Here is a 23,877-nt window from a genome sequence, read left to right on the forward strand (position 1 = left end):
AAGATTCTACAAGAAGTAGGCTGCTGTGTGTGGACAAATAACACATCCATTAAGATTCTACAAGTAGTAGGCTGCTGTGTGTGGACAAATAACACATCCATTAAGATTCTACAAGAAGTAGGCTGCTATGTGTGGACAAATAACACATCCATTAAGATTCTACAAGTAGTAGGCTGCTGTGTGTGGACAAATAACACATCCATTAAGATTCTACAAGAAGTAGGCTGCTGTGTGTGGACAAATAACACATCCATTAAGATTCTACAAGAAGTAGGCTGCTGTGTGTGGACAAATAACACATCCATTAAGATTCTACAAATGCTTTTCAAATCTGCGATTTTTCACAAATGTTTGAAAATAGTTGTGACTTTCAAATGAACAGAGCTGATTGCAATACATAATTTGTATTATCAAGTGGCCCTATATATATAATTGTCTAGCCAAAGAAAAGTGTTGTTAGTGTTAAGTTGCTCTTTAAAGGTCAAGGATGGACATGTATAATGATGAGTCCATGTAATTGTACCTGGATCAATGGCGATGCCGCGAGGAAGGGCTGAAGGGTCAAATACAGCCCCCATGGGGATCTGTCCACGATACACGTCCGGAATCCCCAGATAGGACGCCAGGGCCTGCTGCTCTGACACGCCTTGGAGGGGGGACTTGGTGGCGTTCATCTCCCTGGGCGTGGGAGTGGCCTTGCGCTCTTGAGGTGGATTCTTACTGGAACCTGGAGGGAAAAAGAAAGACCTTGACTTCAGAGGCTAGAAAATGATTAATAATATAATATCCCATCTAAGGGTATGTTCACACTGTCTGCCCTTTATAAATAAAAAGGCACTGCCTAGAGCTATAGTCAACGACTATACAAGGATGCACTCAGGATCATAATAAATAGATTATGGGGGCTGTATTTAAATGAATAACACTTTTGACCTTTGCAAAAAAAAACGACCTACCTTCATGCTGACGTTGGCTTGCTTCCCTGGAGATGGGCGACCCTCGGTGAGAGGGCCCAGGGTAGCCCTGCGGAGCCCTGTGGGAGCCTTTGTCCTCGTATCCCACAGGGCTGTGGTGGGACTTGCTTCCCTGCTCGGACCCCATGTTGATGGGAGAGGAGCGGGCCATAGAGCTGGCCGTGCTGACCACGGCGCTGGGCCGGCCTTTGGGAGGTTCCTCGTATCGGCCCCTCTCGGGTCGCATGTCCATGTGAGTGGGCAGACCGTGGTAGGAACGAGGCGAGCTGGCGATGATGGAGCGAACATCGTGGCGCTTCCCTGAACTAGACGGTTCCTGCTTCATAGGAGTGCCCTAAAATGGGAACGAGCATGAAAGTCAGTAATGTTACTATTCAAATCAATTGTAACTTTCACCAAACTCTGTAAACATTCCTTGATTAACTAAACTATAGTGAGTCAATTAAATTCAAAGGAGCTTTATTGGCATCAGAAAACATGCCAAAGCAAGTGTCAAAATATGTGACCAGATTTGACTGAGAGCCTGCCATCGCGCAAACTCCAGCTTTTCACAATTTTTTTCAAAATGAGTTAATAGCACAGGCAGACTCTTCACATACTAGAGCATGTCTGAAATAAGTGTCAGAGCTGAAATCGACATGTAAATATGAAATAAATGCTTAAACATGTAGCTAGGTGTAATGTTAGAGACGACAGAAGTGAACCTTTCAAGAGTTTTCTCAACTCGCTGTTTTCTGCAAGACATTACTCTACAAGCCATATCTCCAAAACTGGTGGGTCAAACAACAAATATGTCAATTTGAAGCTATGATTCCCTGCTTTCATATGACATGAAAAAAAACGAAAATTCAAAAAAATCCAATGGCAGCCCCTCAGTCAAATGTAGTCACATATAATAAAACAGTTGAAAATAGGGAAAGTATATACCGGTAGTACAGTTGGAGGGGGTAAAGCATTGTGTAAAGAGAGCTATGTCACATTGTGTTTATATATACAGGATATAAAGCTTTTTGAAACAAATAGCACTAATCTTTTGCAGGCATTTTGGCCGGAACTATTTAAATAGTATACAAAAGACAAAAGCTTCAAATGTAAAGTGTGTAAAGTAGCAGCTCTGTTTACATGTACAGTAGGTCATGTAAACAGGTAGTAGTACTTAGGGTGATTGTATTCCATTGGCTAAACTTCTTTTATCGCAGCAGTACACAAATCTTGCTGCTGTGTTTGCACATGGTTGTATTTCTGTATGGGAGGTTTTTGTTGAGTGTGTGAGGCTGTGAGCCAAGGAATGTTTACAGTTTGGCAAGGAATAGGTAGCTAATGTAATGCTTTAGTACACTGGTGGTTATGTTTAGTGGATACTAGATAGCTGTGTATCACCGTAGCACCATGTGCTAAATGCAGCACAGCAGTCAAACATCTACTGTACCTATATTCTTCACACAATGGTTATTAAGAACATCAAAAGTCTTATTTAACAGTCAAATGAGTGCATTCTTTAATGCAGCTCCAGCACACTTTTGATGCATGCTAACCTCGGAGACAATAAAGGCTAATTGAATTGAACCTGTGTTATGATGCCCTCCTTGGCGGGTTGTCGGAGCTCCTCCCTGGGAATCAGGTGGATGGAGCGTCCTGCTTCCTTCACAGTGGGCACTATGGCCTCACGCCCCTTCATGGGGTCAGCCAGCGAGCCAGGCCCGCGCGGAGGGGAGGGCTCTCTCTTCATCTGCTTGGCCTCCCTCCTCATGTAACCGTCCTGGTGGTCCAGGTGGCGAGGTATACCTGGAATGGAAGAGAGTGAAACATGACGCAGAGAAGAGATTGCCGTGTGTTTTACAAAGGGGTTCTCCTGCACCTAAAATGAAAGAAAACACTTAAATTTAGGACACACACACTTGGAAATCAACTGTGAGTGACCCAGGTGGCATCTATGGCACACGCACACGCATCTATATGCACACGTCTATATGCACACGCACACAGTAAATGTTGGATATAAGGAGCCATTTTACCTTGTGAAATGGAACCACGGATGTGGTGAGTATCCTTGAAAGGTGTGTGGTGTGGGCTGTCCCTCTCATGGGGCATGGCTCGGCCAATCAGACCTGAGATAGGGGCAGGAGGAATTAAATGAGAAGAAAAAAAATGTAATGAGTTGAATGCGATTTAATAAAGAATGAAAGAAGATGATATCCCCTGGCTACTGTATATTGTGGCAATGAAGCATACATAGCTAAATGGCAGTAGCAATAGTTCAGCACAGGCTAACATAGATTTGTTCTATTTTTTTTTTAGAAAGAGAGTTGTAAGATTTAAAAAAAATAAAAAATAAATAAAAATAAATAAATAAATAAATAAATAAATAAATAAATAAATAAATAAATAAATAAATAAATAAATAAATAAATAAATAAATAAATAAATAAATAAATAAATAAATAAATAAATCCCAATGTTAAAAAGACATTAAAGACATAAAAGAAGTCAAAAACGTATTTGGCCTAGAATGAGTTTTAACTAAGGGTTGTGGCTTACCCTCACAGTTGGCTGCAGACAGTGTGTCCCTCATAGGCAGACCTCTGGAAATGCCGCCCTCCATGACGTCATAGGGACGCTTCAGTCCTAGGAGGTCCGCAGACTGCCCGGGACCACGACCCTCGTCTTTAGGGTTTTGAGAGGCCGAACCTGGTGACACGGAATGGACAGGAGAGTTAGGACCAGAGTCCAGGCAGGAAGTGTACTCTTTGGCCCAAGTGTCATATTTATTCAAATGGCTTAATCTCAAATCACCAGCCAGTAAAAGGTTTCCATGGAAACGATTCAAATAATAAATTTTAGAGACCCCTCAATTTGTGATTAACATTTGGGATTGATTGGACACTGCATTCATGATTTTAGCCAATCGTAATGGAATATGAAAAGTAGTAGAAAATCGTAATAGAATATGAAAAGTAGTAGAAAAAAAGCGTGTTTTGCAGAAAATGCATTACAGTTCAGTTCACATACTGTAGTAGCAACCAAAATATAGTTGATAGATCTTTATTGTCATTGTAACATGTACAACGAAATTAAAAGTGCCAACTGATCAGTGCATCAAATCACTAAGATATAAGAATTTTATTACAGATTTCTTTCTGCCACAGATTGATTGCTGGAGCTATATTAATGATTCCATAGTAGATAAAATGTCATGTTATTAATAACATAAAAAGCCTTTTGTTTAGCAATGAGACACTGTAAATTCGGTTACAGTGTTCCATTTTACATTACAGACACTATAATCGAATAGGACAAATTTAGAAAATGTTAGCATGGCATGTTGTAACCACGTGCTCATTAGCTCACTGTAACATCGTGTTGATGGGTAAATATTTGTATTTTGCTTAAGAGTTAACAGTTCACTCCGATTAAACAACACACATATTTTTCACAGTGGAGAAAGATAGGAAACCTGGAGCGAGAGTATAGAACTGACATGCAGCAAATGGTCCGGCCGGACGGGAAACTAACTGGCAACTCACTCTCAGGCATTAGAGCCAGTGGCGTGCACAGACATTTAGAGGGGCAGGTGCTCAAGTTAAAAAAGGGCACCTTGTGCAGCGCGTGGAACCGGCCGGTTGCCTTAATCCATTTTGGGCGGGAACCCCTTTTGGTGTTAGCATTATGTTATGCTTTAGCTATTGAAAAATAGCAGATCTACAAGCTCATAGCGCGCCACCGAGTGGCGCGCTACGAGCTTGTAGGTCTGCTATTTTTGAAAAGTCAAAAAAAAAAAAGGAAACAAAATGTTTTTTTTTTGTTTTTTTTTCAAAAGGGCACATTGCCAAAAGGGCAGGGGGTGCTCTAGCACCCCCTAGTGTCTATCTGTGCACGCCACTGATTAGAGCCCATGTAGTATTCGCCCTAACGCCTCAGCACCAATCAACAGGGGAAACATTGTGACAGCCATCCTTCATGCTGCTTGTGTGTGTCCTTGGGACTGGCCCAAGGTACGTTCTCTCCCTGAGTGATGCCTGGAAGGTAGCCACCGCTTACAAGGCTGCAAACAGTGCATGAAGGTTGCGGCCGTAGCCGAGTGGGTAGAGTCTGAAGGTCACCAATTCAACCTTCGGCTCGCCCAGTCCATGTGCCAAAGTGTCCGTGTGCAAGACACAGGGCAGTATTTAAAATAGTTGCCATAAGATGGGTAAATGCAGGGCATTTACCCATCTTATGGCAAAATACCCATAGGGCAAAATACCCATACAACAACTAAAGGGATCAAAGTTGGACAGACAAACCACACAATGCTGTGTGTATTTTGGCAGAATAAATCAGAACTGATTCAGGGGTGTCAAACTCATTTTGGATCACATGCCTTATTAGGCAAATTCTATGTCATGTGGGCTGAACCAGTAGCACATGCACGTTGCCTTCATTCTTTTTCAACCAATTTAGATTCTTGTGAAGATTGCATAGCAAGCATTACTTTTATGATCAGCATTAACTTCATAGGCTACAAGAAGGCTGTGATGAGAGAATAAAAAACTTAACTTTAACCGTTTTGGTAGCGACACCCTTTCCATGAATAAACCATTTGAAACCGAACATTAGCAGGACACAGATAACAAATAACAAAACAAATTGTAACTAAATGTAGGCTACACAATTGCACCTCATTTTTTATGAAGATAAAGATGGCTACAGCGCGCAGCTAAACTACGCCAGGAGTGTGGTTAAAAACAAACCAAAAATAGAAAAGCAGAGTACGCACACTGGTTCATGCTACCAGTTAATTTATTGGATTACCCCTAAGGTGACATTTTGAGTGTCTTCTCTCTCCTTCGGTTAAACAAATAGACCACAAGCGCTCACGTGAGCAGTAAAAATGAATGGGTTTCCCAATTCACATCTGTAAGAGTGCGTACATGCGTGCGTGCGTGCGTGCGTGCGTGCGTGCGTGCGTGCGTGCGTGCGTGTCAACTGATTATGGGTTCTGCTTTTTCACTCAAACATTATTCTGAAACTCAATGTTGTTGTTGTAGGCTACCTGTCCATGTTCAGTTGTAAACATTCCCACGAGACATGTACAGACTACAACGACGAGAAATTAAATGCAGCTCATTCTCACTCTTTTGGGACAGACTTGGGGTTGACGCACATCTGGTGGATTCGGGGCATGGCGTGGCATTAACTATGATCAATTGTTTCCTTAAGCAGTATTGAGAGACAGCTCAGCGGGAGAATGGCCCGAGATCAGATGTCATACAGTTGGAGGCCATCGATATTGTCCTTTTCTTTTTGCTGAGGTTTGCGTGATCTGCGCAAAAGGACAGTTAACCCATTTTGGGCGGGAACCCCTTTTGGTGTTTTAAACATTATGTTATAATTTAGCTATTGAAAAATAGCAGATCTACAAGCTCATAGCGCGCCACCGAGTGGCGCGCTACGAGCTTGTAGGTCTGCTATTTTTGAAAAATCGTGAAAATATTTATTTCAGGAAACTGGAGGATTTAGAAGGATTTTTTTAAATTTTGAGGTCAGGCCTAAATGGGTCAAATGATAAGGGACAATATCGGTGGCACCCAACTGTACAGTTGTCACGTTTTCCTTTTACTTTATACCTGATGTAAAGAAGCCTTAGTGCCTTTCTGGTTTTATCCTCGCAGCAGTTTTTGTATTGACCTATTTACAAATGTCAATCAAGCTTGTTTGTTAAATGTAGGCTATATCATTTTACATATGTGGTAAACTAATGTCTGTAGTTATTAATGCCTGTAGTTATATGTACATACTTACTTACATAACCTACTTTATCCGCGGGATTCAGCCTTTTAGCCAAAGCGATAAGTTAAGCATAATAACAATATAATTTGAAAATGTATAGATGTCTCTTCAACAAATGCATGGGAGCCAGCATAGGTTCATTCCATACCAAAACTCTATCGTGTGTGTGCGAGAGTGTTAGCCCCCAGTTTTACAGTTGAAATCATTACCTGTGGAATCAATATCATTACAGCCCTAGCGTCCAGCCAAAGTACTTACGGTCATATGTGAGAATGTGTCCGCTGATGCCCTCATAGACCACATGGCCCTTTGACATGGCCTCGTCTCGCTCCCTCTCGGCTCGGCTGGGACTGTCCTCGGTGACCAAACGGGCTATGGTCGCCGCCTTGTACAGCATGTCTGCTACTGCCGGTGTGCCCTGTGATGGATGGAGAGGAGACAAGGTCAAGGAAATGCAGGGAGTTTGACCAGATGAAGAGCCTTGGCTCGAAACGTCGTCAAAAATAAACTTTTGGAGCAGATGAGTGTGCAGGTTCTCTTCTCTTTTTCTAAGGAAATGCACACAGCACCTAAAAGTACAGCAAAGTGTCATTAACGACATTAACAATAATGGCTCAAATGATTAATGAATAATCCTCAGTCTATTTTATAACTTGGTTTTTTTACCCATTGAAAAAATAATACTAAAGTATATAAATATACTTTATCATTACACTATTACATTCACCAGTAGGAATGCAAAAATGTTATTAAATAAAAGGTTTCAGTATAGCTCAGGGGTGTCACACAATGTCAAATACATTTTATGTCACGGGCAGGCTTAGACTAGGGCCAGATTACTTTTGGTCTGTGCATACGTGCACGCTCCCACTGCTAAAAGGCACAAAAAACTGTCATAATATTCAGCCACAACAAACAAAACATGAGGGGTAACATTCTTATTGATTTCAGGTTTAGGACTGAACAGAAATGGGTGTACTATTTTATTTGTTTTTCACTTTGATTACACATTCTCATTGCACATTTTCAGGCTGACCTTTTTGCTACACAATGATAGCTCCACAATGGTCATGATGAAATATTCCTAATTGAGCTTCATCATGAGGCATGACGGTGCTTATAGAGAAGGCAATACTAACACTTTAAAACAGAAGTGACGATGTGGGGAAGTGGGGCCCTCACGGTAGGTGTTTACACACAGTGGGCGGATGGTTACTACGTGGTGCCTCTATTGAATTCTATGTTCACACAACATTAATTTTACCAGCGCAGCAGCAGCAGCAGAAAAGGTTGTGTGGGTTCGGTCGGGGGATTGTTTGAATATTTCAATTTAAAACAAATTCCACTTGACTGCACCAGCAGGTTGAGTCCCCTGGTATAGCTGATTTCACAATATTCCTGATTATTATTATGTGGAAAATATATCTATAAATGCACCACGTCTCTGTGTGTACGTACGTACTAACGTATGTCTGTAATCGACATAACTTGAGAACAGGGAGTGCAGTGCCCGGTGTCGAGTCCGTCGGATAGCCGGTTGTCCAGAACCAGCACAAAAGCCTCTGCCCGGGATCCGGACAATTGATCAACCTGATCACCCCTAGATCTATTCTCCATATACGGAGCTGGCCTGTTCACAGTGATGTTCTGACATCTGCATAGACTCCATATTTGGGCATGCCTGAAAAAGAACTCCATATATGGGAATAAAAGGGACTCAAGACGTAATAACTGGGTGGGTCACTCATTTCCAACTTGCATCGTTCCAAGTAGGCCAGTGCCCGCATCATTCCAAGTAGGCCAATGCCCAACGGGCACCGCTCTAGTTATAATAAAATCACGGTATAATATAAAACACTACATTTCCTGCCGGAATGTTTTCGGGAACCTTAACGTAGATTGCCAGGCAAAAACTACAAAATGACGTAATTTCACGGGTCCTTCGTCTGCCATTTTGAAACCGCAATAAGAGCGCATCCTGTCCGTCGCTCAATCGGGTCGCCAACTAGCATGCGAGACGATAATATGCTAACCGGAGTGATGTGCCAGCCTTTTAGTGCCATCCTAAGAGCATACTTCTGATCTCACCAAATCAGAGGATTAGTTCGGAGATATACTCCGCTGAAGATCGCGACCATTATGGGACCCTATGGAGATTCGACTGTTTTTGTTTTCTCTCGTTCGTTTCAAGATGGATGCCGCTCAGGTCATAGACGGGTGCCGTAAGAGGCCTGCCATAAACGGGGGTCATAACCCGTCGCAAGACGGGCTTGGCAGGTAAGAGATAACCTTTTGAACCCGTCAGAAGACGGGTGTGACAGGAAATGTTAACTTTGCTATTGGCAGCCAGACAGTATGTTGGGAAATATTTAGATATTCATGCAGCCATCTATCTTTTTCACAGTCATCTTTGACCAGCTTAATTTTTGTCATCTTCAACAATGAAACACTTATTCTGACTCACACACAGTGACATGGCTTCACTGCCTGTTATGTTGGGGTCACAGTTATTTATTCATTCTTTTGACCCAAACCACAAATAAAAAGACCACAAACCACTGCTGTAGATTTTTGGAGGAGAGGTAGAAAAACAATAACAAACAACACTCAGGCCTCTGCTGCTGCTTTTAACACCCTCACAAATAAAGGTGTCCTGAAAGCACATAAACACCACTCTGAATCATAAGCAGAGTGCTTGCGGCAGTCCGCTGACAGCAGGGTGACATTGGGCAGTGGGTTTTGTCAGAGACTTCTGAGTCACAACGCCTTGTGCACACTGCGTGAGTCAGTGGCGGTCGGTGGCGGTTCATGAAAGCCTGTCGGGGTGGCTGTGGTCCAGTGTTATATTTTAGTAATCTGAAAAGTGTCTAGTTTTAGTCGACTAAATATCATAAGATTTATTTATTTTTTGTATCCCACGATTTAGTGCTGTGATCACAGCGGAGAGAGTGCAGGCTGGACATGTCCTTGGTGGCTTCATGAGAGACAAAGTGAAAGATAACAAAAGAGAGAGAGAGAGAGCAGAGGAGGAGGAGCAGTGTTGGGTAGAGCTGGTCGAGGAGGGAGTGGGCCAGGCAGAGAGAGAGAGCAGAGGAGGAGGAGCAGGAGGGGCAGTGTTGGGTAGAGCTGGTCGAGGAGGGAGTGGGCCAGGCAGAGAGAGAGAGCAGAGGAGGAGGAGCAGGAGGGGCAGTGTTGGGTAGAGCTGGTCGAGGAGGGAGTGGGCCAGGCAGAGAGAGAGAGCAGAGGAGGAGGAGCAGGAGGGGCAGTGTTGGGTAGAGCTGGTCGAGGAGGGAGTGGGCCAGGCAGGCAGGCAGGCATGCGGTGCCCAAGATCACATTTCCCCGTCTGTTGATTACAGATCTGGTTCCAGAGTTAGGGGCACTGTGAAGGTCAGGGGCCAGGCTATAGCAGAGGCTGGGGGAGGTGGGTGTCTGTGGACGTGGCTCTCATTACAAGATCAAGTAGCCCTGACCAAGGCAGCCCTCTTTTTACCCTCCAGGAATTGTAACCTGGCTGCACACATGACGCAACACCACCACCACCATATCCGAGTGTGTACAAATGCACATGTGCGCGCACGCACGCACGCACGCACGCACGCACGCACGCACGCACGCACGCACGCACGCAGAGCATGACAATTAATCTACCGTGCAGTCAGCAAGGCAAACACTCCAACCTCCACTACAGCTCTGATCCCACATGACCTCTTTCACCTTTTCCTTCTTATTTATCTGAGCAGATAATACCCCCCCCCCCCCCCCCCCAGCCCCCCCCACCCCCATGCAGGCCAGTCGGCTGTGGTGTTACAGAAGGCATATCAGTGACCGGGGCTTAAGGCAGCGTCCAGAGTAAACAGATAAATAAAGGAGGGAACAGACGTGGTACAGTGTGTACCCTCTGTTGCTACGGCGACCAGGGCTGTGGTGGTTATGTCACGACGGGCAGAGAGATCCTGTGAGCCAGCGAGGCACTTGGCCATGCCTTGCTGGCTCTCTACGGCGCTAACCATGTGACCACTCAGCACTCGGCTGCTGTCACCCCTAATTCATCCGAGGGGTCAAGGCCCTCCCTGTAAGGCTTCTAAAACCCGAGGGTACAGTCCTAATCTCAGGTGTGGACAGTGGCCCCCTAACGAAGGTTGAAAAGGGTCATCTCCCGTTAGAAATGAGCAGGACTTCAGTCCTCTGTTTCAGCAGTGGCTTAGAGACTTGGGAAATGTGCTACACATGTCTTCCTGAAAATATGGCAGCCTCTGTTGGATATGTGGTTAGATTGGAGCAACAAGCGTAGCACATAATGCTGCCAATTTAAACATATATATATTATTATGATTTATTTATTTTAACTTTTTGCCTTCTTCATTGTACCTTCTTATTTACTTTCAATTGCACTCTTTTGGAGGAAGGGGGTTGGGTGAGAGGGTTTGTGTTTGTCTTGTGAATTTGTTTGTTTGTTTGTTTCCACAAAACTAGAAGGGTTTCTTTCTATCACTGACTGTTAACCTTATCCTGTGACATTCCTATAATAACAAATATGTTAAAATGAAATGAGAAATGATGAGGACCTGGGGGGGGGGGGGGGGGGGGGGAGAAACACACACAGTCTGTTTGTGAACTAAAGTTACCTGAGTGATGGACCCCCCTCGGTAGGACATGGGAGGTTCCTGGTGCACCCTGGTCCCTGGGATCCCCTTGGTGATACTACCACCCTGTACGGCTGGTATGGACCCTGCGATTAAACCAAGAGAAGACAATAAGCAAGGGATATATATCCATTATGCTTTTATCCAAATCATATTGCAGTATATTGTCGCTGTCGGGCAGACACTTTACATCTCCATATTTAGTTATTTTTGTATTCATAATACATGAATGTCCTATTTTATACTTTGCCGTATGACTAGGGATGGGTATCGTTAGTCGTGAGTCCGGTACCGATTCTCGTTCTTCTTATCGACCGAGGTCAAATAAAATACTACAGCCTATATAAGATTTTTTAAGATTGCTATGGGTCAATATTAAGATCAGTTATTAAAACAATGCCAATCTTTTTTTAACAAACAAAATCTTATCTGAATGCAAATTCATTTTCTTATTATATAAACTAGTAAATGAAGGATTTCCCATTTAGACCCATAGCAGTACATGACTGTCTGCCTTTACCATGTCACTCTAGTCTATTCCCTTTCAATGATATACAAGGCAAAAATATTGCATCATATCAAATCACTGCTTCAGTTGTTTTGATTTGTTTTAAACTCTGTATAGTAGGCTTACCATATGTCCTCTTTTGCCCGGACAAGTCCTCTTTTGGGGGGCTGTCCGGGCAGTCCGGGGTGGTTTTATAAATTCCTTCAAATGTCCGGGGTTTTACACGTATCGCCTGTAGTGTATCGCTACGCTCACAGACCATTCAGACCAATGTGTATTACAATGCACGTTCAATGGTTCGTAGTGGAAAAACACTGTGAGAGGTGGACTTTCAGCCCGAACCCCGGAATGTGTATTATTCATAACTCTGCATGCGCTGCACGCTGACAGCACTACCACTGGTCCCGACCGCAGATCAGAGAAAGGCTCGCTGGCTGCTCCGCTGTCTGCAGATAGACAGACAGCAGAGAACTATCTCATCATTGACATGCAGAAAAAGTAGGCTACTGTTTTCTTAGCTTTGTGACTGACCAATGAGAAGCAGATTGTATTGTCTGCAAAGGAACTATGTGTCTGTCACAAATAAAAGTTCTGTCCTGCAAGCCCATGTCATGTCAACACAGACAAGGCAGCTGTGCGCGCGGTGAGTCCTGCAAATTATATTGACCCAATATTATGTTGTACAACCTAGCAAAGCATAAGATATGATGGTTTGGAGAATAGGCTGGTCTCTCTTTTTACAAGAGATAAGCCATTGCATACAGGTTCTCAAACTTTTTAATTTCAAGGACCCCCATAACTCTGAGAGTAAAACCAAGAGTCCATTTGGTTCCATTTGTACACTCTCAGAGTTACAGACCTGTAGGGTCCATTTGGTTCCATTTGTACACTCTCAGAGTTACAGACCTGTAAGGGTCCATTTAGGTCCATGTGTTACACTCTCAGAGTTACAGACCTATAATGGGTCCATTTGGAACCCCCTCAAGGAACCATGAGGGTCCCTGGATCACACCTTTGAGAGCCACTGCTTTAAATAAATACATAACTAATATAGAGCATATTTGATCAATTTATTGTTAGGCTATAGATTATTTTGACATCTGAATTTAATTCAAACAGAACCGCCCACGCACGACACATGCACATGCACGACGTGCACGCGCATGTGCACGTGCACATGCGCATGTCCTCTTTTTGGTAATTCAGAATATGGTATGCCTACTGTATAGGGACTTAAAACGTTACACTGCTTTCTGTTGCTCAGTGTACTTTGTTAAACTTTTGGATGAGGCTTGCTTAACGAGCAAGCAATAACGAGCCCCAGCTGGAAATAGGGGAAGACGTCAACTCTGTATGCACATAAGTAATTCAGCGGTGTGTTTGTGGAGGAATTAGGCCACACATGATCACAGCGTGTTGTAGTTGTAGAAGCTGCTTGCTACATTAAAGGAGTTAGAGGTAATCTATACTACCACTGTGTGTGTGTGTGTGTGTGTGTGTGTGTGTGTGTGTGTGTGTGTGTGTGTGTGTGTGTGTGTGTGTGTGTGTGTGTGTGTGTGTGTGTGTGTGTGTGTGTGTGTGTGCGTGTGTGTCTGTGTTGTGCATGCAAGCGCAAGCCTGTGTCACTGTGCCACTTGACACACTTTCTCTCTCCTCTCTCTCAGAGTCTCTCACCGTCCGTGAGACTCCTCGACAACTAAATGCAGCTATAGCTCCGCCTCAGCCAATATGTAAGCCCACAACGCATCGCTGATGCAACGCAGTGTAGGTTTATAGATCAGCTGTGTTCCCTGCGCATGTAAAAAAGGGAAGAAAATAAATAAATAGCGTGTGACTGCGTGCGTCTGTATGAACCGATAGGGAGAACCGAAATTGAATTATTTTAATGGGTACCCGGTACTCAAGCATGTTCGGTTCGGTACCTCCTTGGTCCCGAGGTTCTGGACCAAGGTAGGCCGAGGACGCACTCCTACGTATGACAGTGTGATATGACAGTGTTATACAAAAGTACCAAAAATAGTCAATCTACAAGCTCACAATGCATTACGATGCATAATTATGAGTTTCTAGATCTGTTATTTTAGCCATTTTTGAAAGTTTTTGAAGATTATTGAACATTTCTGCCTTCAAACTAGGGATGCCAGGTTGCACATTGTCACAGGTTCTGTGTTCTGTCTTTGAATATATATCTTTTTAAGGCGAACATTTTTAACTCAAACCTTACTTCTAGGGTTAATATTTTGAGATGGGGGTCAGTGGCCAAATACATAATTGTGGGTGTCCTTCACATGAAAAACTTTAAGCACCACTGATATACAGCAACATAGGTTAATTATAAATTAGACTTAAACTCGCTTTAGGAGATTGTTTCAGAAAACCGAAGACAACTAGAAGACATTATTTTGTAGAATCGGCCTCAGGTCTTAATGCGTTAAGTATGGAGGGCTTAAGTGGATAAAGGTGTGTTTGTGGGACGCACCTCGTCCTGCGACGCTGTCGTGGGGCGACCCCTGGGTGGACAAGTTCTCTGCCTGGGAGGACGAGCAGCGCGGAGACAACTGTTCCTGCTTGACCACAGGGAACGGACCTAGTGGACAGTGAAACACAGTGTAGGGAAGCAAGGAAGGGAGCAAGGAAGGAAGGGAGCAAGGAAGGAAGGAAGGAAAGAAGGAAGGAAGGAAGAGAGTGAGAGAAACATATGAGTGGCAGATCCAGGGACAGATTTATTAATGCTCAGAATGCTTTGGTCAGACAAAAAAAAAGAAAAAAAGAAAAAAAAAAGAAAGAAAGAAATGTGCAGCTTTTAAGTATTTTCCACAGCATAAAAATTTATTTGCTTCCTATTGCAACATGGAGGTTTCAGTGGGTAACAAAACAAATTTTGATATTAGATGAAGTCTGCAGCCGAGTGAAGGCAATGCTAGAAGTAGAGGGCCACTCACCAGCAAACCAAGGCTGGGAGTGCTTCAGCCAATCCAGACACTTGGACTCACCCACTTTCCTCTGATCCATCCACGTCAAACCCATCTGTGCTTGGGGCATCTTCCCATGGTCCAGGCCATGAGCGGGGCTATGCATCTGCACTGGGGTGCCCTGCATGGGGAAACAAGAGGGCAGTGCTGTTGGACCTTTTTAACCCGGCCTCTCTATTTTGGACGTCCATTGTAGGTGAAACGTTTCAACAATCCTATATTAAAATAGGTACATTTCTGTTGTAAATACTTTCGTTTTTTTTGGTTGTTGTTTTTTTGTCTTTGTCTTTTGTCTGCCCACTCTTTCCTCTTTTTATCCTTCTGAAATGTACACTCTGAAGCGATATTGCCCTTTGCCCCTGTTAAGTGTTGACTTGATGCCATATGTGACCAGATTTGACTGAGAGACTGCCATCGCGCAAATTACAGCTTTTCACCAGAGGAGAAAAACTTTTTTTTTTTTTTTTTTTTTTTAAATGAGTTTATAGCACAGGCAGACTCTCCACATACTAGAGCATGTCTGAAATAAGTGTCAGAGCTGAAATCGACATGTAAATATGAAATAAATGCTTAAACATGTAGCTAGGTGTAATGTTAGAGACCACAGAAGTGAACCTTTCAAGCCTGTTTTCTCAACTCGCTGTTTTCTGCAAGACATTACTCTATAAGCCATATCTCCAAAACTGGTGGGTCAAACTGAACAACCAATATGTCAATTTGAAGCTATGGTTCCCTGCTTTCATATGACATGATAAAACGAAAATTCAAAAAAATCCAATGGCAGTCCCTCAGTCAAATTTAGTCACATATGTAGTCCTGAAGAAAGCAAGGATGTTACAGAGACACTGGAGATGGAGTCACTTGGAGGGGGGAGGGAGGGAAGAGGGGTGAAAAAAAATCCTTGGGAACTGCACTTGTGTCCTATGTATGCATAGAAATGCTGTTATTGTACTGCTTTTTCCAAATAAAATAAATATTATAAAAAAATAAAAATAAAATAGGTACATTTCAAGAACCCCTGGTATGATATGATATGCATTAGACTATGCACCACATCTGATAAAATTTTTATCTGTGGGACCCCAATATACACAGTGTTCATTACGGGTCCATTTTGTTCCATTTGTACACTATCAGAGTTAACTATCAATCATTTAGCTGGGGACCTGCTGGAACCGCCTCACGGAGCCCTGGGGTCCCCACATTGAGAACCAGAGCCATAGACTCTAGGTCTAAAGTATTCTCTTTGATAAACACAGGAACTCCCATTGGACCATTTTCATAGATGTGTCATAGCAGGGTAAAGACAGCTGCAGCCAATAAAGTCATGATAATGATTCCGTTTGATTTAGGTGTGCTGAAGAGCAAGCATTGACAAGTCAATAATATTGTCAAATGCTTGCTAAATGGTATAGCAAAATCAAACATACCTTTGTATTAGTTTTATTAGCTGCGGCTGTTCATCCTGTTATGACACGTCCGTGAAAAGAGTCTATTGTGGCCAACAGGAAATGTGGCCGTCATCTGGAGGTTTGTACACGTTCAGTATCAGATTGCATGATATCCTATATTTCTTCATACACAGTAAAAATCCTTGGTCTTAATTTGTGAGAACAGCGACTGTAGTAGTGTCTCTTTACTCTGGACCCCTCTGGCTCCCGATACAAGACACCCGAGTGCAGGCGGGCTGGCTTTGTCCCATCCGCCAAACACACCCTCCGTAACCCTCCTCCACCCCTCTTGAGCCCTGCTTAGATTCATGTTTTCCTGTGATGTCAATTTGTTTTTGTTACCGAAATCATTAACTGCATCATGTCTTTTGTTCATTGTTTTTTTTTGGGAGTTTTTTGCACCAGCTTTGGAAAAGTGTTTCCTTTCTGAGGTCAATGACAAAAAACAACTATCCATCGATCCATCTTTGAATGGCTGTTGCATAACTTACTCTAGCACACACTGGGACCACTGTGAAAAAACGATTACATTCCGTTTGATAAGTTAACTTGTAATGTGTCCAATTTTGTTTTGGCAAGCCGCATGTATCATTCCTGACTTATGTAATCAAATTTGATTAATAATGCAATTATTCCATCAAAAAGGCAACTGGATCAATCAGAAGACAAAGCTCACTTGAATGGTTGCAGATTACATTTCCAGTACATTTCCAAATATTTTTGCCATATGAACTTTCAGAATCTATGCAGGCCTGGAAAACACATTTCTTATCACGTTGCCAGGTTTTACATAAGCACAGCAACCCTGGGGTGCAGATTGTACAATGCACTTTTACCAGTACAGAGATTGTGAACCAGCTCTTCCACGTAGTACTTGTAGCGGTACTGTATATATACCCATGTAGGAACACGTAGTACTTGTAGCGGTACTGTATATATACCCATGTAGGAACATTGTTTAGATCAGTGGTTCTCAAACAGTTTTACATCAAGGACCCCAGATGCCTGAAGAAGGTCTTTGACCCAAACGTTGCCTAAATAAAGTGTTCGTATTGCAAGTGTAGACGGTTTTGCAGGTCTTTGTACACTTTGTACGCATTTTTTCTGAATACATCAAGGACCCCCAAATTCATGTGTATTAAGCCGCAAACTATACATTTGCGTTGTGAGCTTGTATATGGGATACTTTTGAATAGCCTAACTAACGATAATAAACTAGGGTTAAAAAGTGGAGGACTGTTCCTCATATTGCTGAGGACACCCTACCTATACCCCTGGGGGTCCCCACCTTGAGAACCACTGGTTTAGATGTTGGGGGGGGGGGGGGGGGGGGTACCTGTGTAATGGAGCCCCCTGGCTTGGTGGAGGAGATAAGAGGCGGTGGGTCTGGTATGTGGCTGGGTCTTACCGCTGCCAACCTGCCACCGTCCTGCTGCATCCCAGGCGCCTGCTGGAACGCTGCTAAACGTATAGCAGAGTTTAGACCAGGTACATGTTGTATACATACATTCAGATATTCAGATGTATCTCTCTTTAGTAATAAATCACAAAATAAATGTCAGCGTAATTTTCAGGTCAGGAAAGAGAACCCCACAACGATCACATATCAGCTTCAATGTTATAGTGTTCCAGTACGCTCATGTTTTTATTTCATCCCTTTCAATTTGACTTATTTAACCTGTCAAGTTTCAATTTCACTTTGAAACGTGTGATGTGGAAGGAGTGTAACTCCAGCACAGAGAGGATCCGTGGAGGCTAGGTGGAACTCACAGGAGTTGTAGTGCAGAAGGTGCTGGTCGTGGCTGATCTTGGCCACGTCTCGGGGAGACATCGGATAGGGGGAGAGTACCGGTCGACTCAGGTTAGACGCCCTCGGGTCGTCTGGGCCCAACGCCTGCTTCTTGCCTTCGCCATGGGGGGAGAAGGCCCGGGACTTGTCTGGTACAATGCAAGCACATGTGCGCGCACACACACACACACACACACACACACACACGCGCGCACACACACGCGCGCACACACACACGCACACACGCACACACGCACACACACACACACACACACACGTACACATGTACACACACAGAGAGACACACACACACACACACACACACACACACACACACACACACGCACACACACACACACAGTCAGAGACGAAGCGACAGCTCTCAGCTAGGCATGCAACTGAAGCAGAAGGCAACCCCTTAGCTACTGCTAGCAACTGTCATCATCATCATCACCATCATCATCATCATCATCATGGGCAAGGTGCGCAGCCAGGCAGCATCTGCACCACCGTCAGCCACACTACACCACAGCCCGCATCACATCACCAACGATGTTAAGAAAACACACGCACACCAGCCCTCTGTTTAGTGAATCAGTATACACGCCGTAAAAACAAAACCCCAGCTCAGGATGTGTTTGAGCTGCAGTGTGGTGAAAGGGGATGTGGGTGGGGGGATAGGTGTGGGAGGGAGCAGGTAGGAAGAGAAGGAAGGGGGGAGACGAGGGGGGGTGAACCTACGTATTCCATGAAGTAGAGTTTGTAACCACTTCTCGTTGCCTTCCAGCTCTGCAGGGACACAGACACACCACAGCTTGTCACATAATTCACAGGATTTCTCTCTCTCTCACACACACACTCACCCACATGCTCCGCTATATCTCTAACGCACAGTGTGAACTTAGGGCCACCCACCATCCGAAGGCTGGTAGATTTTGGCTGTGGCTGGTACTGTACACAACATTTTGGAAGCCACTGTGGATAAGGAAGGATGCATCAAATGAACGGTTTGTTTCCACCTAAGGCCCTGTCCACGTTAGTATCCATGCGCAAAGAGCGTTTTTCTTATTTTTTAACGAATTCTATCTTTAATCCATTTCCTTATCCATTTCTGTGGAGCCAGCCATGTAGCCACGGAAAATAAAGCTTTTGGAAAAGTGATGACGTCACGACTCAATTCACACACGCCCAATGTTGCTTTTTGTAACGAGCATATGCCTGGAAACAACAATAAGGATACATCCTTTCTTGCCCTGGTGAAGACCAGTTATGGTCGAAACATTGCCTTTTAATTAAATAAAGGCTTTCCTCTTTTTAACTTTGAGTGCCCGGATCCTCTCTCTTTAAAAAAAAAAAAAAGGATATATACCGGGGTGTTTATGTTATGTATGGCACCTAGGTTTACAACTTAGCATTGTTTGCATCAACTGTGTACTACTTTTCCGGCAAGCAAAAGCGTCCGCTACAACCAATATTACGTAGTCCACAGAGTCCACGGTTACGACAGTTTTGGATTAGCCACATCTGTGATCTTCCCCTTCATGTAGTTAGTACGGGTGGTTCCGGGACTCGGTTCCATAGCATTGCCATCCAGAATGGGGGGGCCAGGCTAAACTGTCACACATTTCCAAATGTTGTATCAAAAATGTAAAGGCGGAGCCTTCCCAGACAGACCGTGTTTGCAGCAGAGTAGAAAAGTAAAGTATTTTTTTCGACAGTTTTCGACAATCTCCGAATGCTATATAGAGTCTGGAACTACACCTCCCAAAAGACGAGAAACAATATATTTTAAAATATCTTTAAAATATATATATTTTTAATTACCAAAATTAATTGTCTGTTTTGCAGCAAGCTATACAGTATATGGCTCGACTAATTAGATTTTTGCATTTACGCGACTGCAAAGATTAAACGGATGTGTGGAGGAGGCGGAGCCGCGGGAGGAGGCGGAGCCGCGGGACATCCACTTTACGCCCGGATCATTTTGGTGCTCCAGACTGTATGACGGAAGGCATACCTTTTGGTGTTAGCATTATGCTATGCTTTAGCTATTGAAAAATAGCAGATCTACAAACTCATAGCGCGCCACCGAGTGGCGCACTATGAGTTTGTAGGTCTGCTATTTTTGAAAAATCGAAGAACGACTGACATAGAAACATAGCTTTTTCAGAAAACTGTCTGGCTCGAGAGACTAATGGCAAAGTAAGAGTCCGGAAATACTAGACTATCGTTGACATAATTGTCAGAGCTTAACTTTACATGTAAATATGAAATAAATACATACAAAAATATCTTAATACCTCCGGACCCATTAGCAAACAACAAATAGCAACATGCTAACTTACTTGTAGACAATGTGGTAATATCCATGTTCGATACATTATCGATTCTTTTTGAAAGGAACCATTACTCATTTTCATCATGTTTCATGTCATGCCAAGGAAAACAAATATTATTCTTATTAAAAAGAATATTAGCTTTATTTTCTAAACTGGCGATCGAGTCAATCTAATTAAGCAATATCTAATTATTCTCTCTGGCTTTCATATGCAATGAAAAAACTAAAATGCTAAATTGTTAAGCTATTTATCAAATCTAATCACAAATGTCTTAAGAGTGGTAAAATAATACAAATGGCTTAACCCTTTAAATTGGCAGCTTCTGCCGAATTATACAGTTGGGTGCCACCGATATTGTCCCTTATCATTTGACCCATTTAGGCCTGACCTCAAAATTTTAAAAAATCCTTCTAAATCCTCCAGTTTTCTGAAATAAATATTTTCACGATTTTTCAAAAATAGCAGACCTACAAAGCTCGTAGCGCGCTATGAGCTTGTAGATCTGCTATTTTTCAATAGCTAAATTATAATGTTTAAAACACCAAAAGGGGTTCCCGCCCAAAATGGGTTAACTGTCCTTTTGCGCAGATCACGCAAACCTCAGCAAAAAGAAAAGGACAATATCGATGGCCTCCAACTGTATATCACAGAAGCGGGTTTCTGAACTGTTGCCGATATGGAATGTGCTTCCGTGTTAAATTAATCTGTGTCTACTTATGTACGGAGCTTTAAACAAATAATAATAAGGTCGTGTGGACAGGATTTTCCTTCTTTAAAACTGATATTTAGAAAAAAATATCCTTATACCTGTAGCCAAGGACTAAAAGACTATTGATCTGGTAACAAATGGCAAGTGCCTGTAGTCACTGTAAAAAGCTGGTCATAAATGATTGTCCAGCTGGGACTGTGGCCACAACTCCTACTGTATGATGCACGGTCTGTTTATTCACAGCTTGAGGAGCCTGCTGAAAGTGGACTGCCCTGGACTATATTCCCTTCTGGGTCAATAGCAATACCGGATCATTCATCAGTTCCCTCTGTTAAGAGTGTCCCAGAAAATGCTTTAATCCCCTCTACACTAGAGTACACAGGCTCAAGGTTAAAGCAAGTGGCAAGGACCCAACTAAGTAAAACTGGATCAAACTCTGCTAATACTGCATCCCGTGCAAGGCTGTCACTGGCATGGATTACCCATGGGGTGTAACCTGTATTACGTTTTCAATGCAAATGTTGGTTAACAACGTCGCAGGACAGAAGGTCCTGTTTGCACAATGCAGCCTTGCAAAAGGGATGTAATACAACTTTTTTTTGCACAAATACATTATGCACAACTATGGCCTCTACAGAGACATGGCAGGGAGACAGGGTCATGGCAGGGAAGAGACTAAAGTCAGGAGTGGAGTTGAGGGGTGGGTGGGGGTTTGGAGTTAAGAGAGCAGAGGGACAGGAGTCAGGATGGGAAATTAGTACCAGCCAACCACCAGCCAAACACTGTCGCTGGCCAATTAGTCTAATCTCACAGTCAGTTTGGCAAGCATCTTTTAGAGGTCCTAAATGGGAAAACTGCAAGGGCTGGCTAAAACTGTCACGGATTGAGGTCAGGGCGGTCACTTCTCTGCCTCTCTATCTGTCTCTCAGAGTGCGTACCATCCTTGTCCCCAGAGGAAGGGCTGCGCGGGCGGATCCGGGGGCTGCTGCTGAGAAGGGCCTCCCTGTCCCGGTCTGTCTGTGCTGGGTAAGGCTGTTGCTTGATGGGCTGGCCAGGGAGTGACTGCTGCTGCTGTTTGGCTTCCTGAGAGGACTCTCCGTGAGCCATGGTGATCTGCTGCTGGTAAAGAGCCAGAGCGTGGGGGGGCAGCATCGCTTTACCAACACCACCTCGCTGGCCGCCCTGCATAGACGCCTCTGGCATCTATTCACACAGGGAGAGAGAGAGAGACAGATAGACATACAGAGAGAGAGAGAGAGAGAGAGAGAAAGGTCATATACATTGCGAAGAGAATATACAATGAACACACAACGTTCAGGCATACACTTACCTGCCAACCATTTGGCCGGCCCACACTACTATCTGATAACAGTAATAGCTTAGACCCGTCCTTTCCTTCTTCTTTGTGCTTTAATCTCCCCTTAAAGTGCTGCATCTTGTTTCTTTTTCTCTACAAGTCAGTGTGCTTCTCCATCTGGCCTTGCTTATCTCATACAAATATGACTTAACGATTTCAGCTACCATACTGTTATCTCTGAGAGCAGAGCAGATGAGATGGGGCTCGTGTGCTCTCTTTGTCTGTGCGTGCGTGTGTGCGAGCGCGTGCGTGTGTGCGTCACAGATGCCACCTGGGTCACTCACAGTTGATTTCCAAGGAGACGCACACGCACACGCGCACACGCACACACACACACACACACACACACACACACACACACACACACACAGAGAGAGAGTGATGACTCACAATAGGTGGGATGGCAGCAGCTCTCTGTTTGAGCTGCTTCAGGTCCAGTGGCTTCTGAACTGGTGAGGAGGTGACCCCGTCGTGACTGTAGTTCAGCAGGCTGGGCCTGGGAGATGTAATTCTGAACAGAGAGAGAGACAGAGAGAGAGAGAGAGAGAGAGAGATCGGCACAAATAGTTAAATCATTAAATTATTCTGACCTTTTTGTTTAGGCTCAACTCTTTAGATTGTACTCGACATTCTCAAACATTGACATTGGTCAAATCATGCTGAATGGTTGATAGAGTAGGCGTGTGGGATAATAACCATACCACGGCTATGAAGTCGAATGCCTTTCTACAGGTGTATATCACTCCGTGGCTCGGACAAAAAGCATTAGGCTACCAACTGTACATTAAGGTGGGATCTAAATGAAACGACAAAATGTAACGCATGTGGCCACAAGTGGTAGTTAGATTGCGTGGGCCACAATTGGGGATATTACTCCTCAAGCGCTTCCGTTTTCCCATCTCTGCAAATGAGAGGAGAAGAAAATGCTAATGCTCACGCTAGCTATCTTACTCCAGAAACGTTAATATTTCAATCACGACGCCGTGAAATTATAGCCAAACCTCGGACCTGATTAGAACGGACAGCGACGTAGTTTTTGAGAAAACCGCAACATTAGATCTACATCTAATGTCTCAAAAACTACGTCCTTGGGATGCGTTGACTCTACGCATCCACAAGCAAGAGCACGTTCTGTGCGTGCGTGGGTGAGCAAGGCGTTGCCTAACAACCGGCTCAGGGCTGAAAGTTGTTTTTTAACAGTGCCATTTCAGAACCATATTAACACAATCCATGTTCCCTCTAGGGGAAATTGTGGCGCCAGTGCCAGAAAAATGTGTGATAAAACCAAAGAAGAAGAAGGGCCCCCTGACTAACCAGGAAGTATAGCCCCCCACAAGCTGTTGTTGTTGATGCTGTAGTGTAGG

At 43.7% G+C, this 23,877-nt stretch overlaps 1 protein-coding gene across 1 annotated transcript in view; it reads right to left on the reverse strand.

Moving 5' to 3' along the window:
- The window catches only part of ncor2 (nuclear receptor corepressor 2), a 167,517-nt gene that overhangs the window by 21,590 nt on the left and 122,050 nt on the right, over positions 1–23,877 (reverse strand). The window contains exons 21-34 of the mRNA XM_079516981.1: positions 22,904–23,024; positions 22,095–22,359; positions 18,850–18,897; positions 18,090–18,257; positions 17,656–17,780; positions 14,839–14,989; positions 14,376–14,483; positions 11,371–11,474; positions 7,002–7,161; positions 3,513–3,662; positions 2,990–3,082; positions 2,542–2,759; positions 957–1,308; positions 524–727 (exon numbers count right to left, since the gene is read on the reverse strand). Coding sequence (XP_079373107.1) covers positions 524–727; positions 957–1,308; positions 2,542–2,759; positions 2,990–3,082; positions 3,513–3,662; positions 7,002–7,161; positions 11,371–11,474; positions 14,376–14,483; positions 14,839–14,989; positions 17,656–17,780; positions 18,090–18,257; positions 18,850–18,897; positions 22,095–22,359; positions 22,904–23,024 — 2,267 coding nt within the window. The remainder of the gene's footprint in view (positions 1–523; positions 728–956; positions 1,309–2,541; positions 2,760–2,989; positions 3,083–3,512; positions 3,663–7,001; positions 7,162–11,370; positions 11,475–14,375; positions 14,484–14,838; positions 14,990–17,655; positions 17,781–18,089; positions 18,258–18,849; positions 18,898–22,094; positions 22,360–22,903; positions 23,025–23,877) is intronic.

The sequence above is a fragment of the Electrona antarctica genome (genome assembly GCF_951216825.1).
Source record: "Electrona antarctica genome assembly, chromosome: 12".
Lineage (NCBI taxonomy): Eukaryota > Metazoa > Chordata > Actinopteri > Myctophiformes > Myctophidae > Electrona > Electrona antarctica.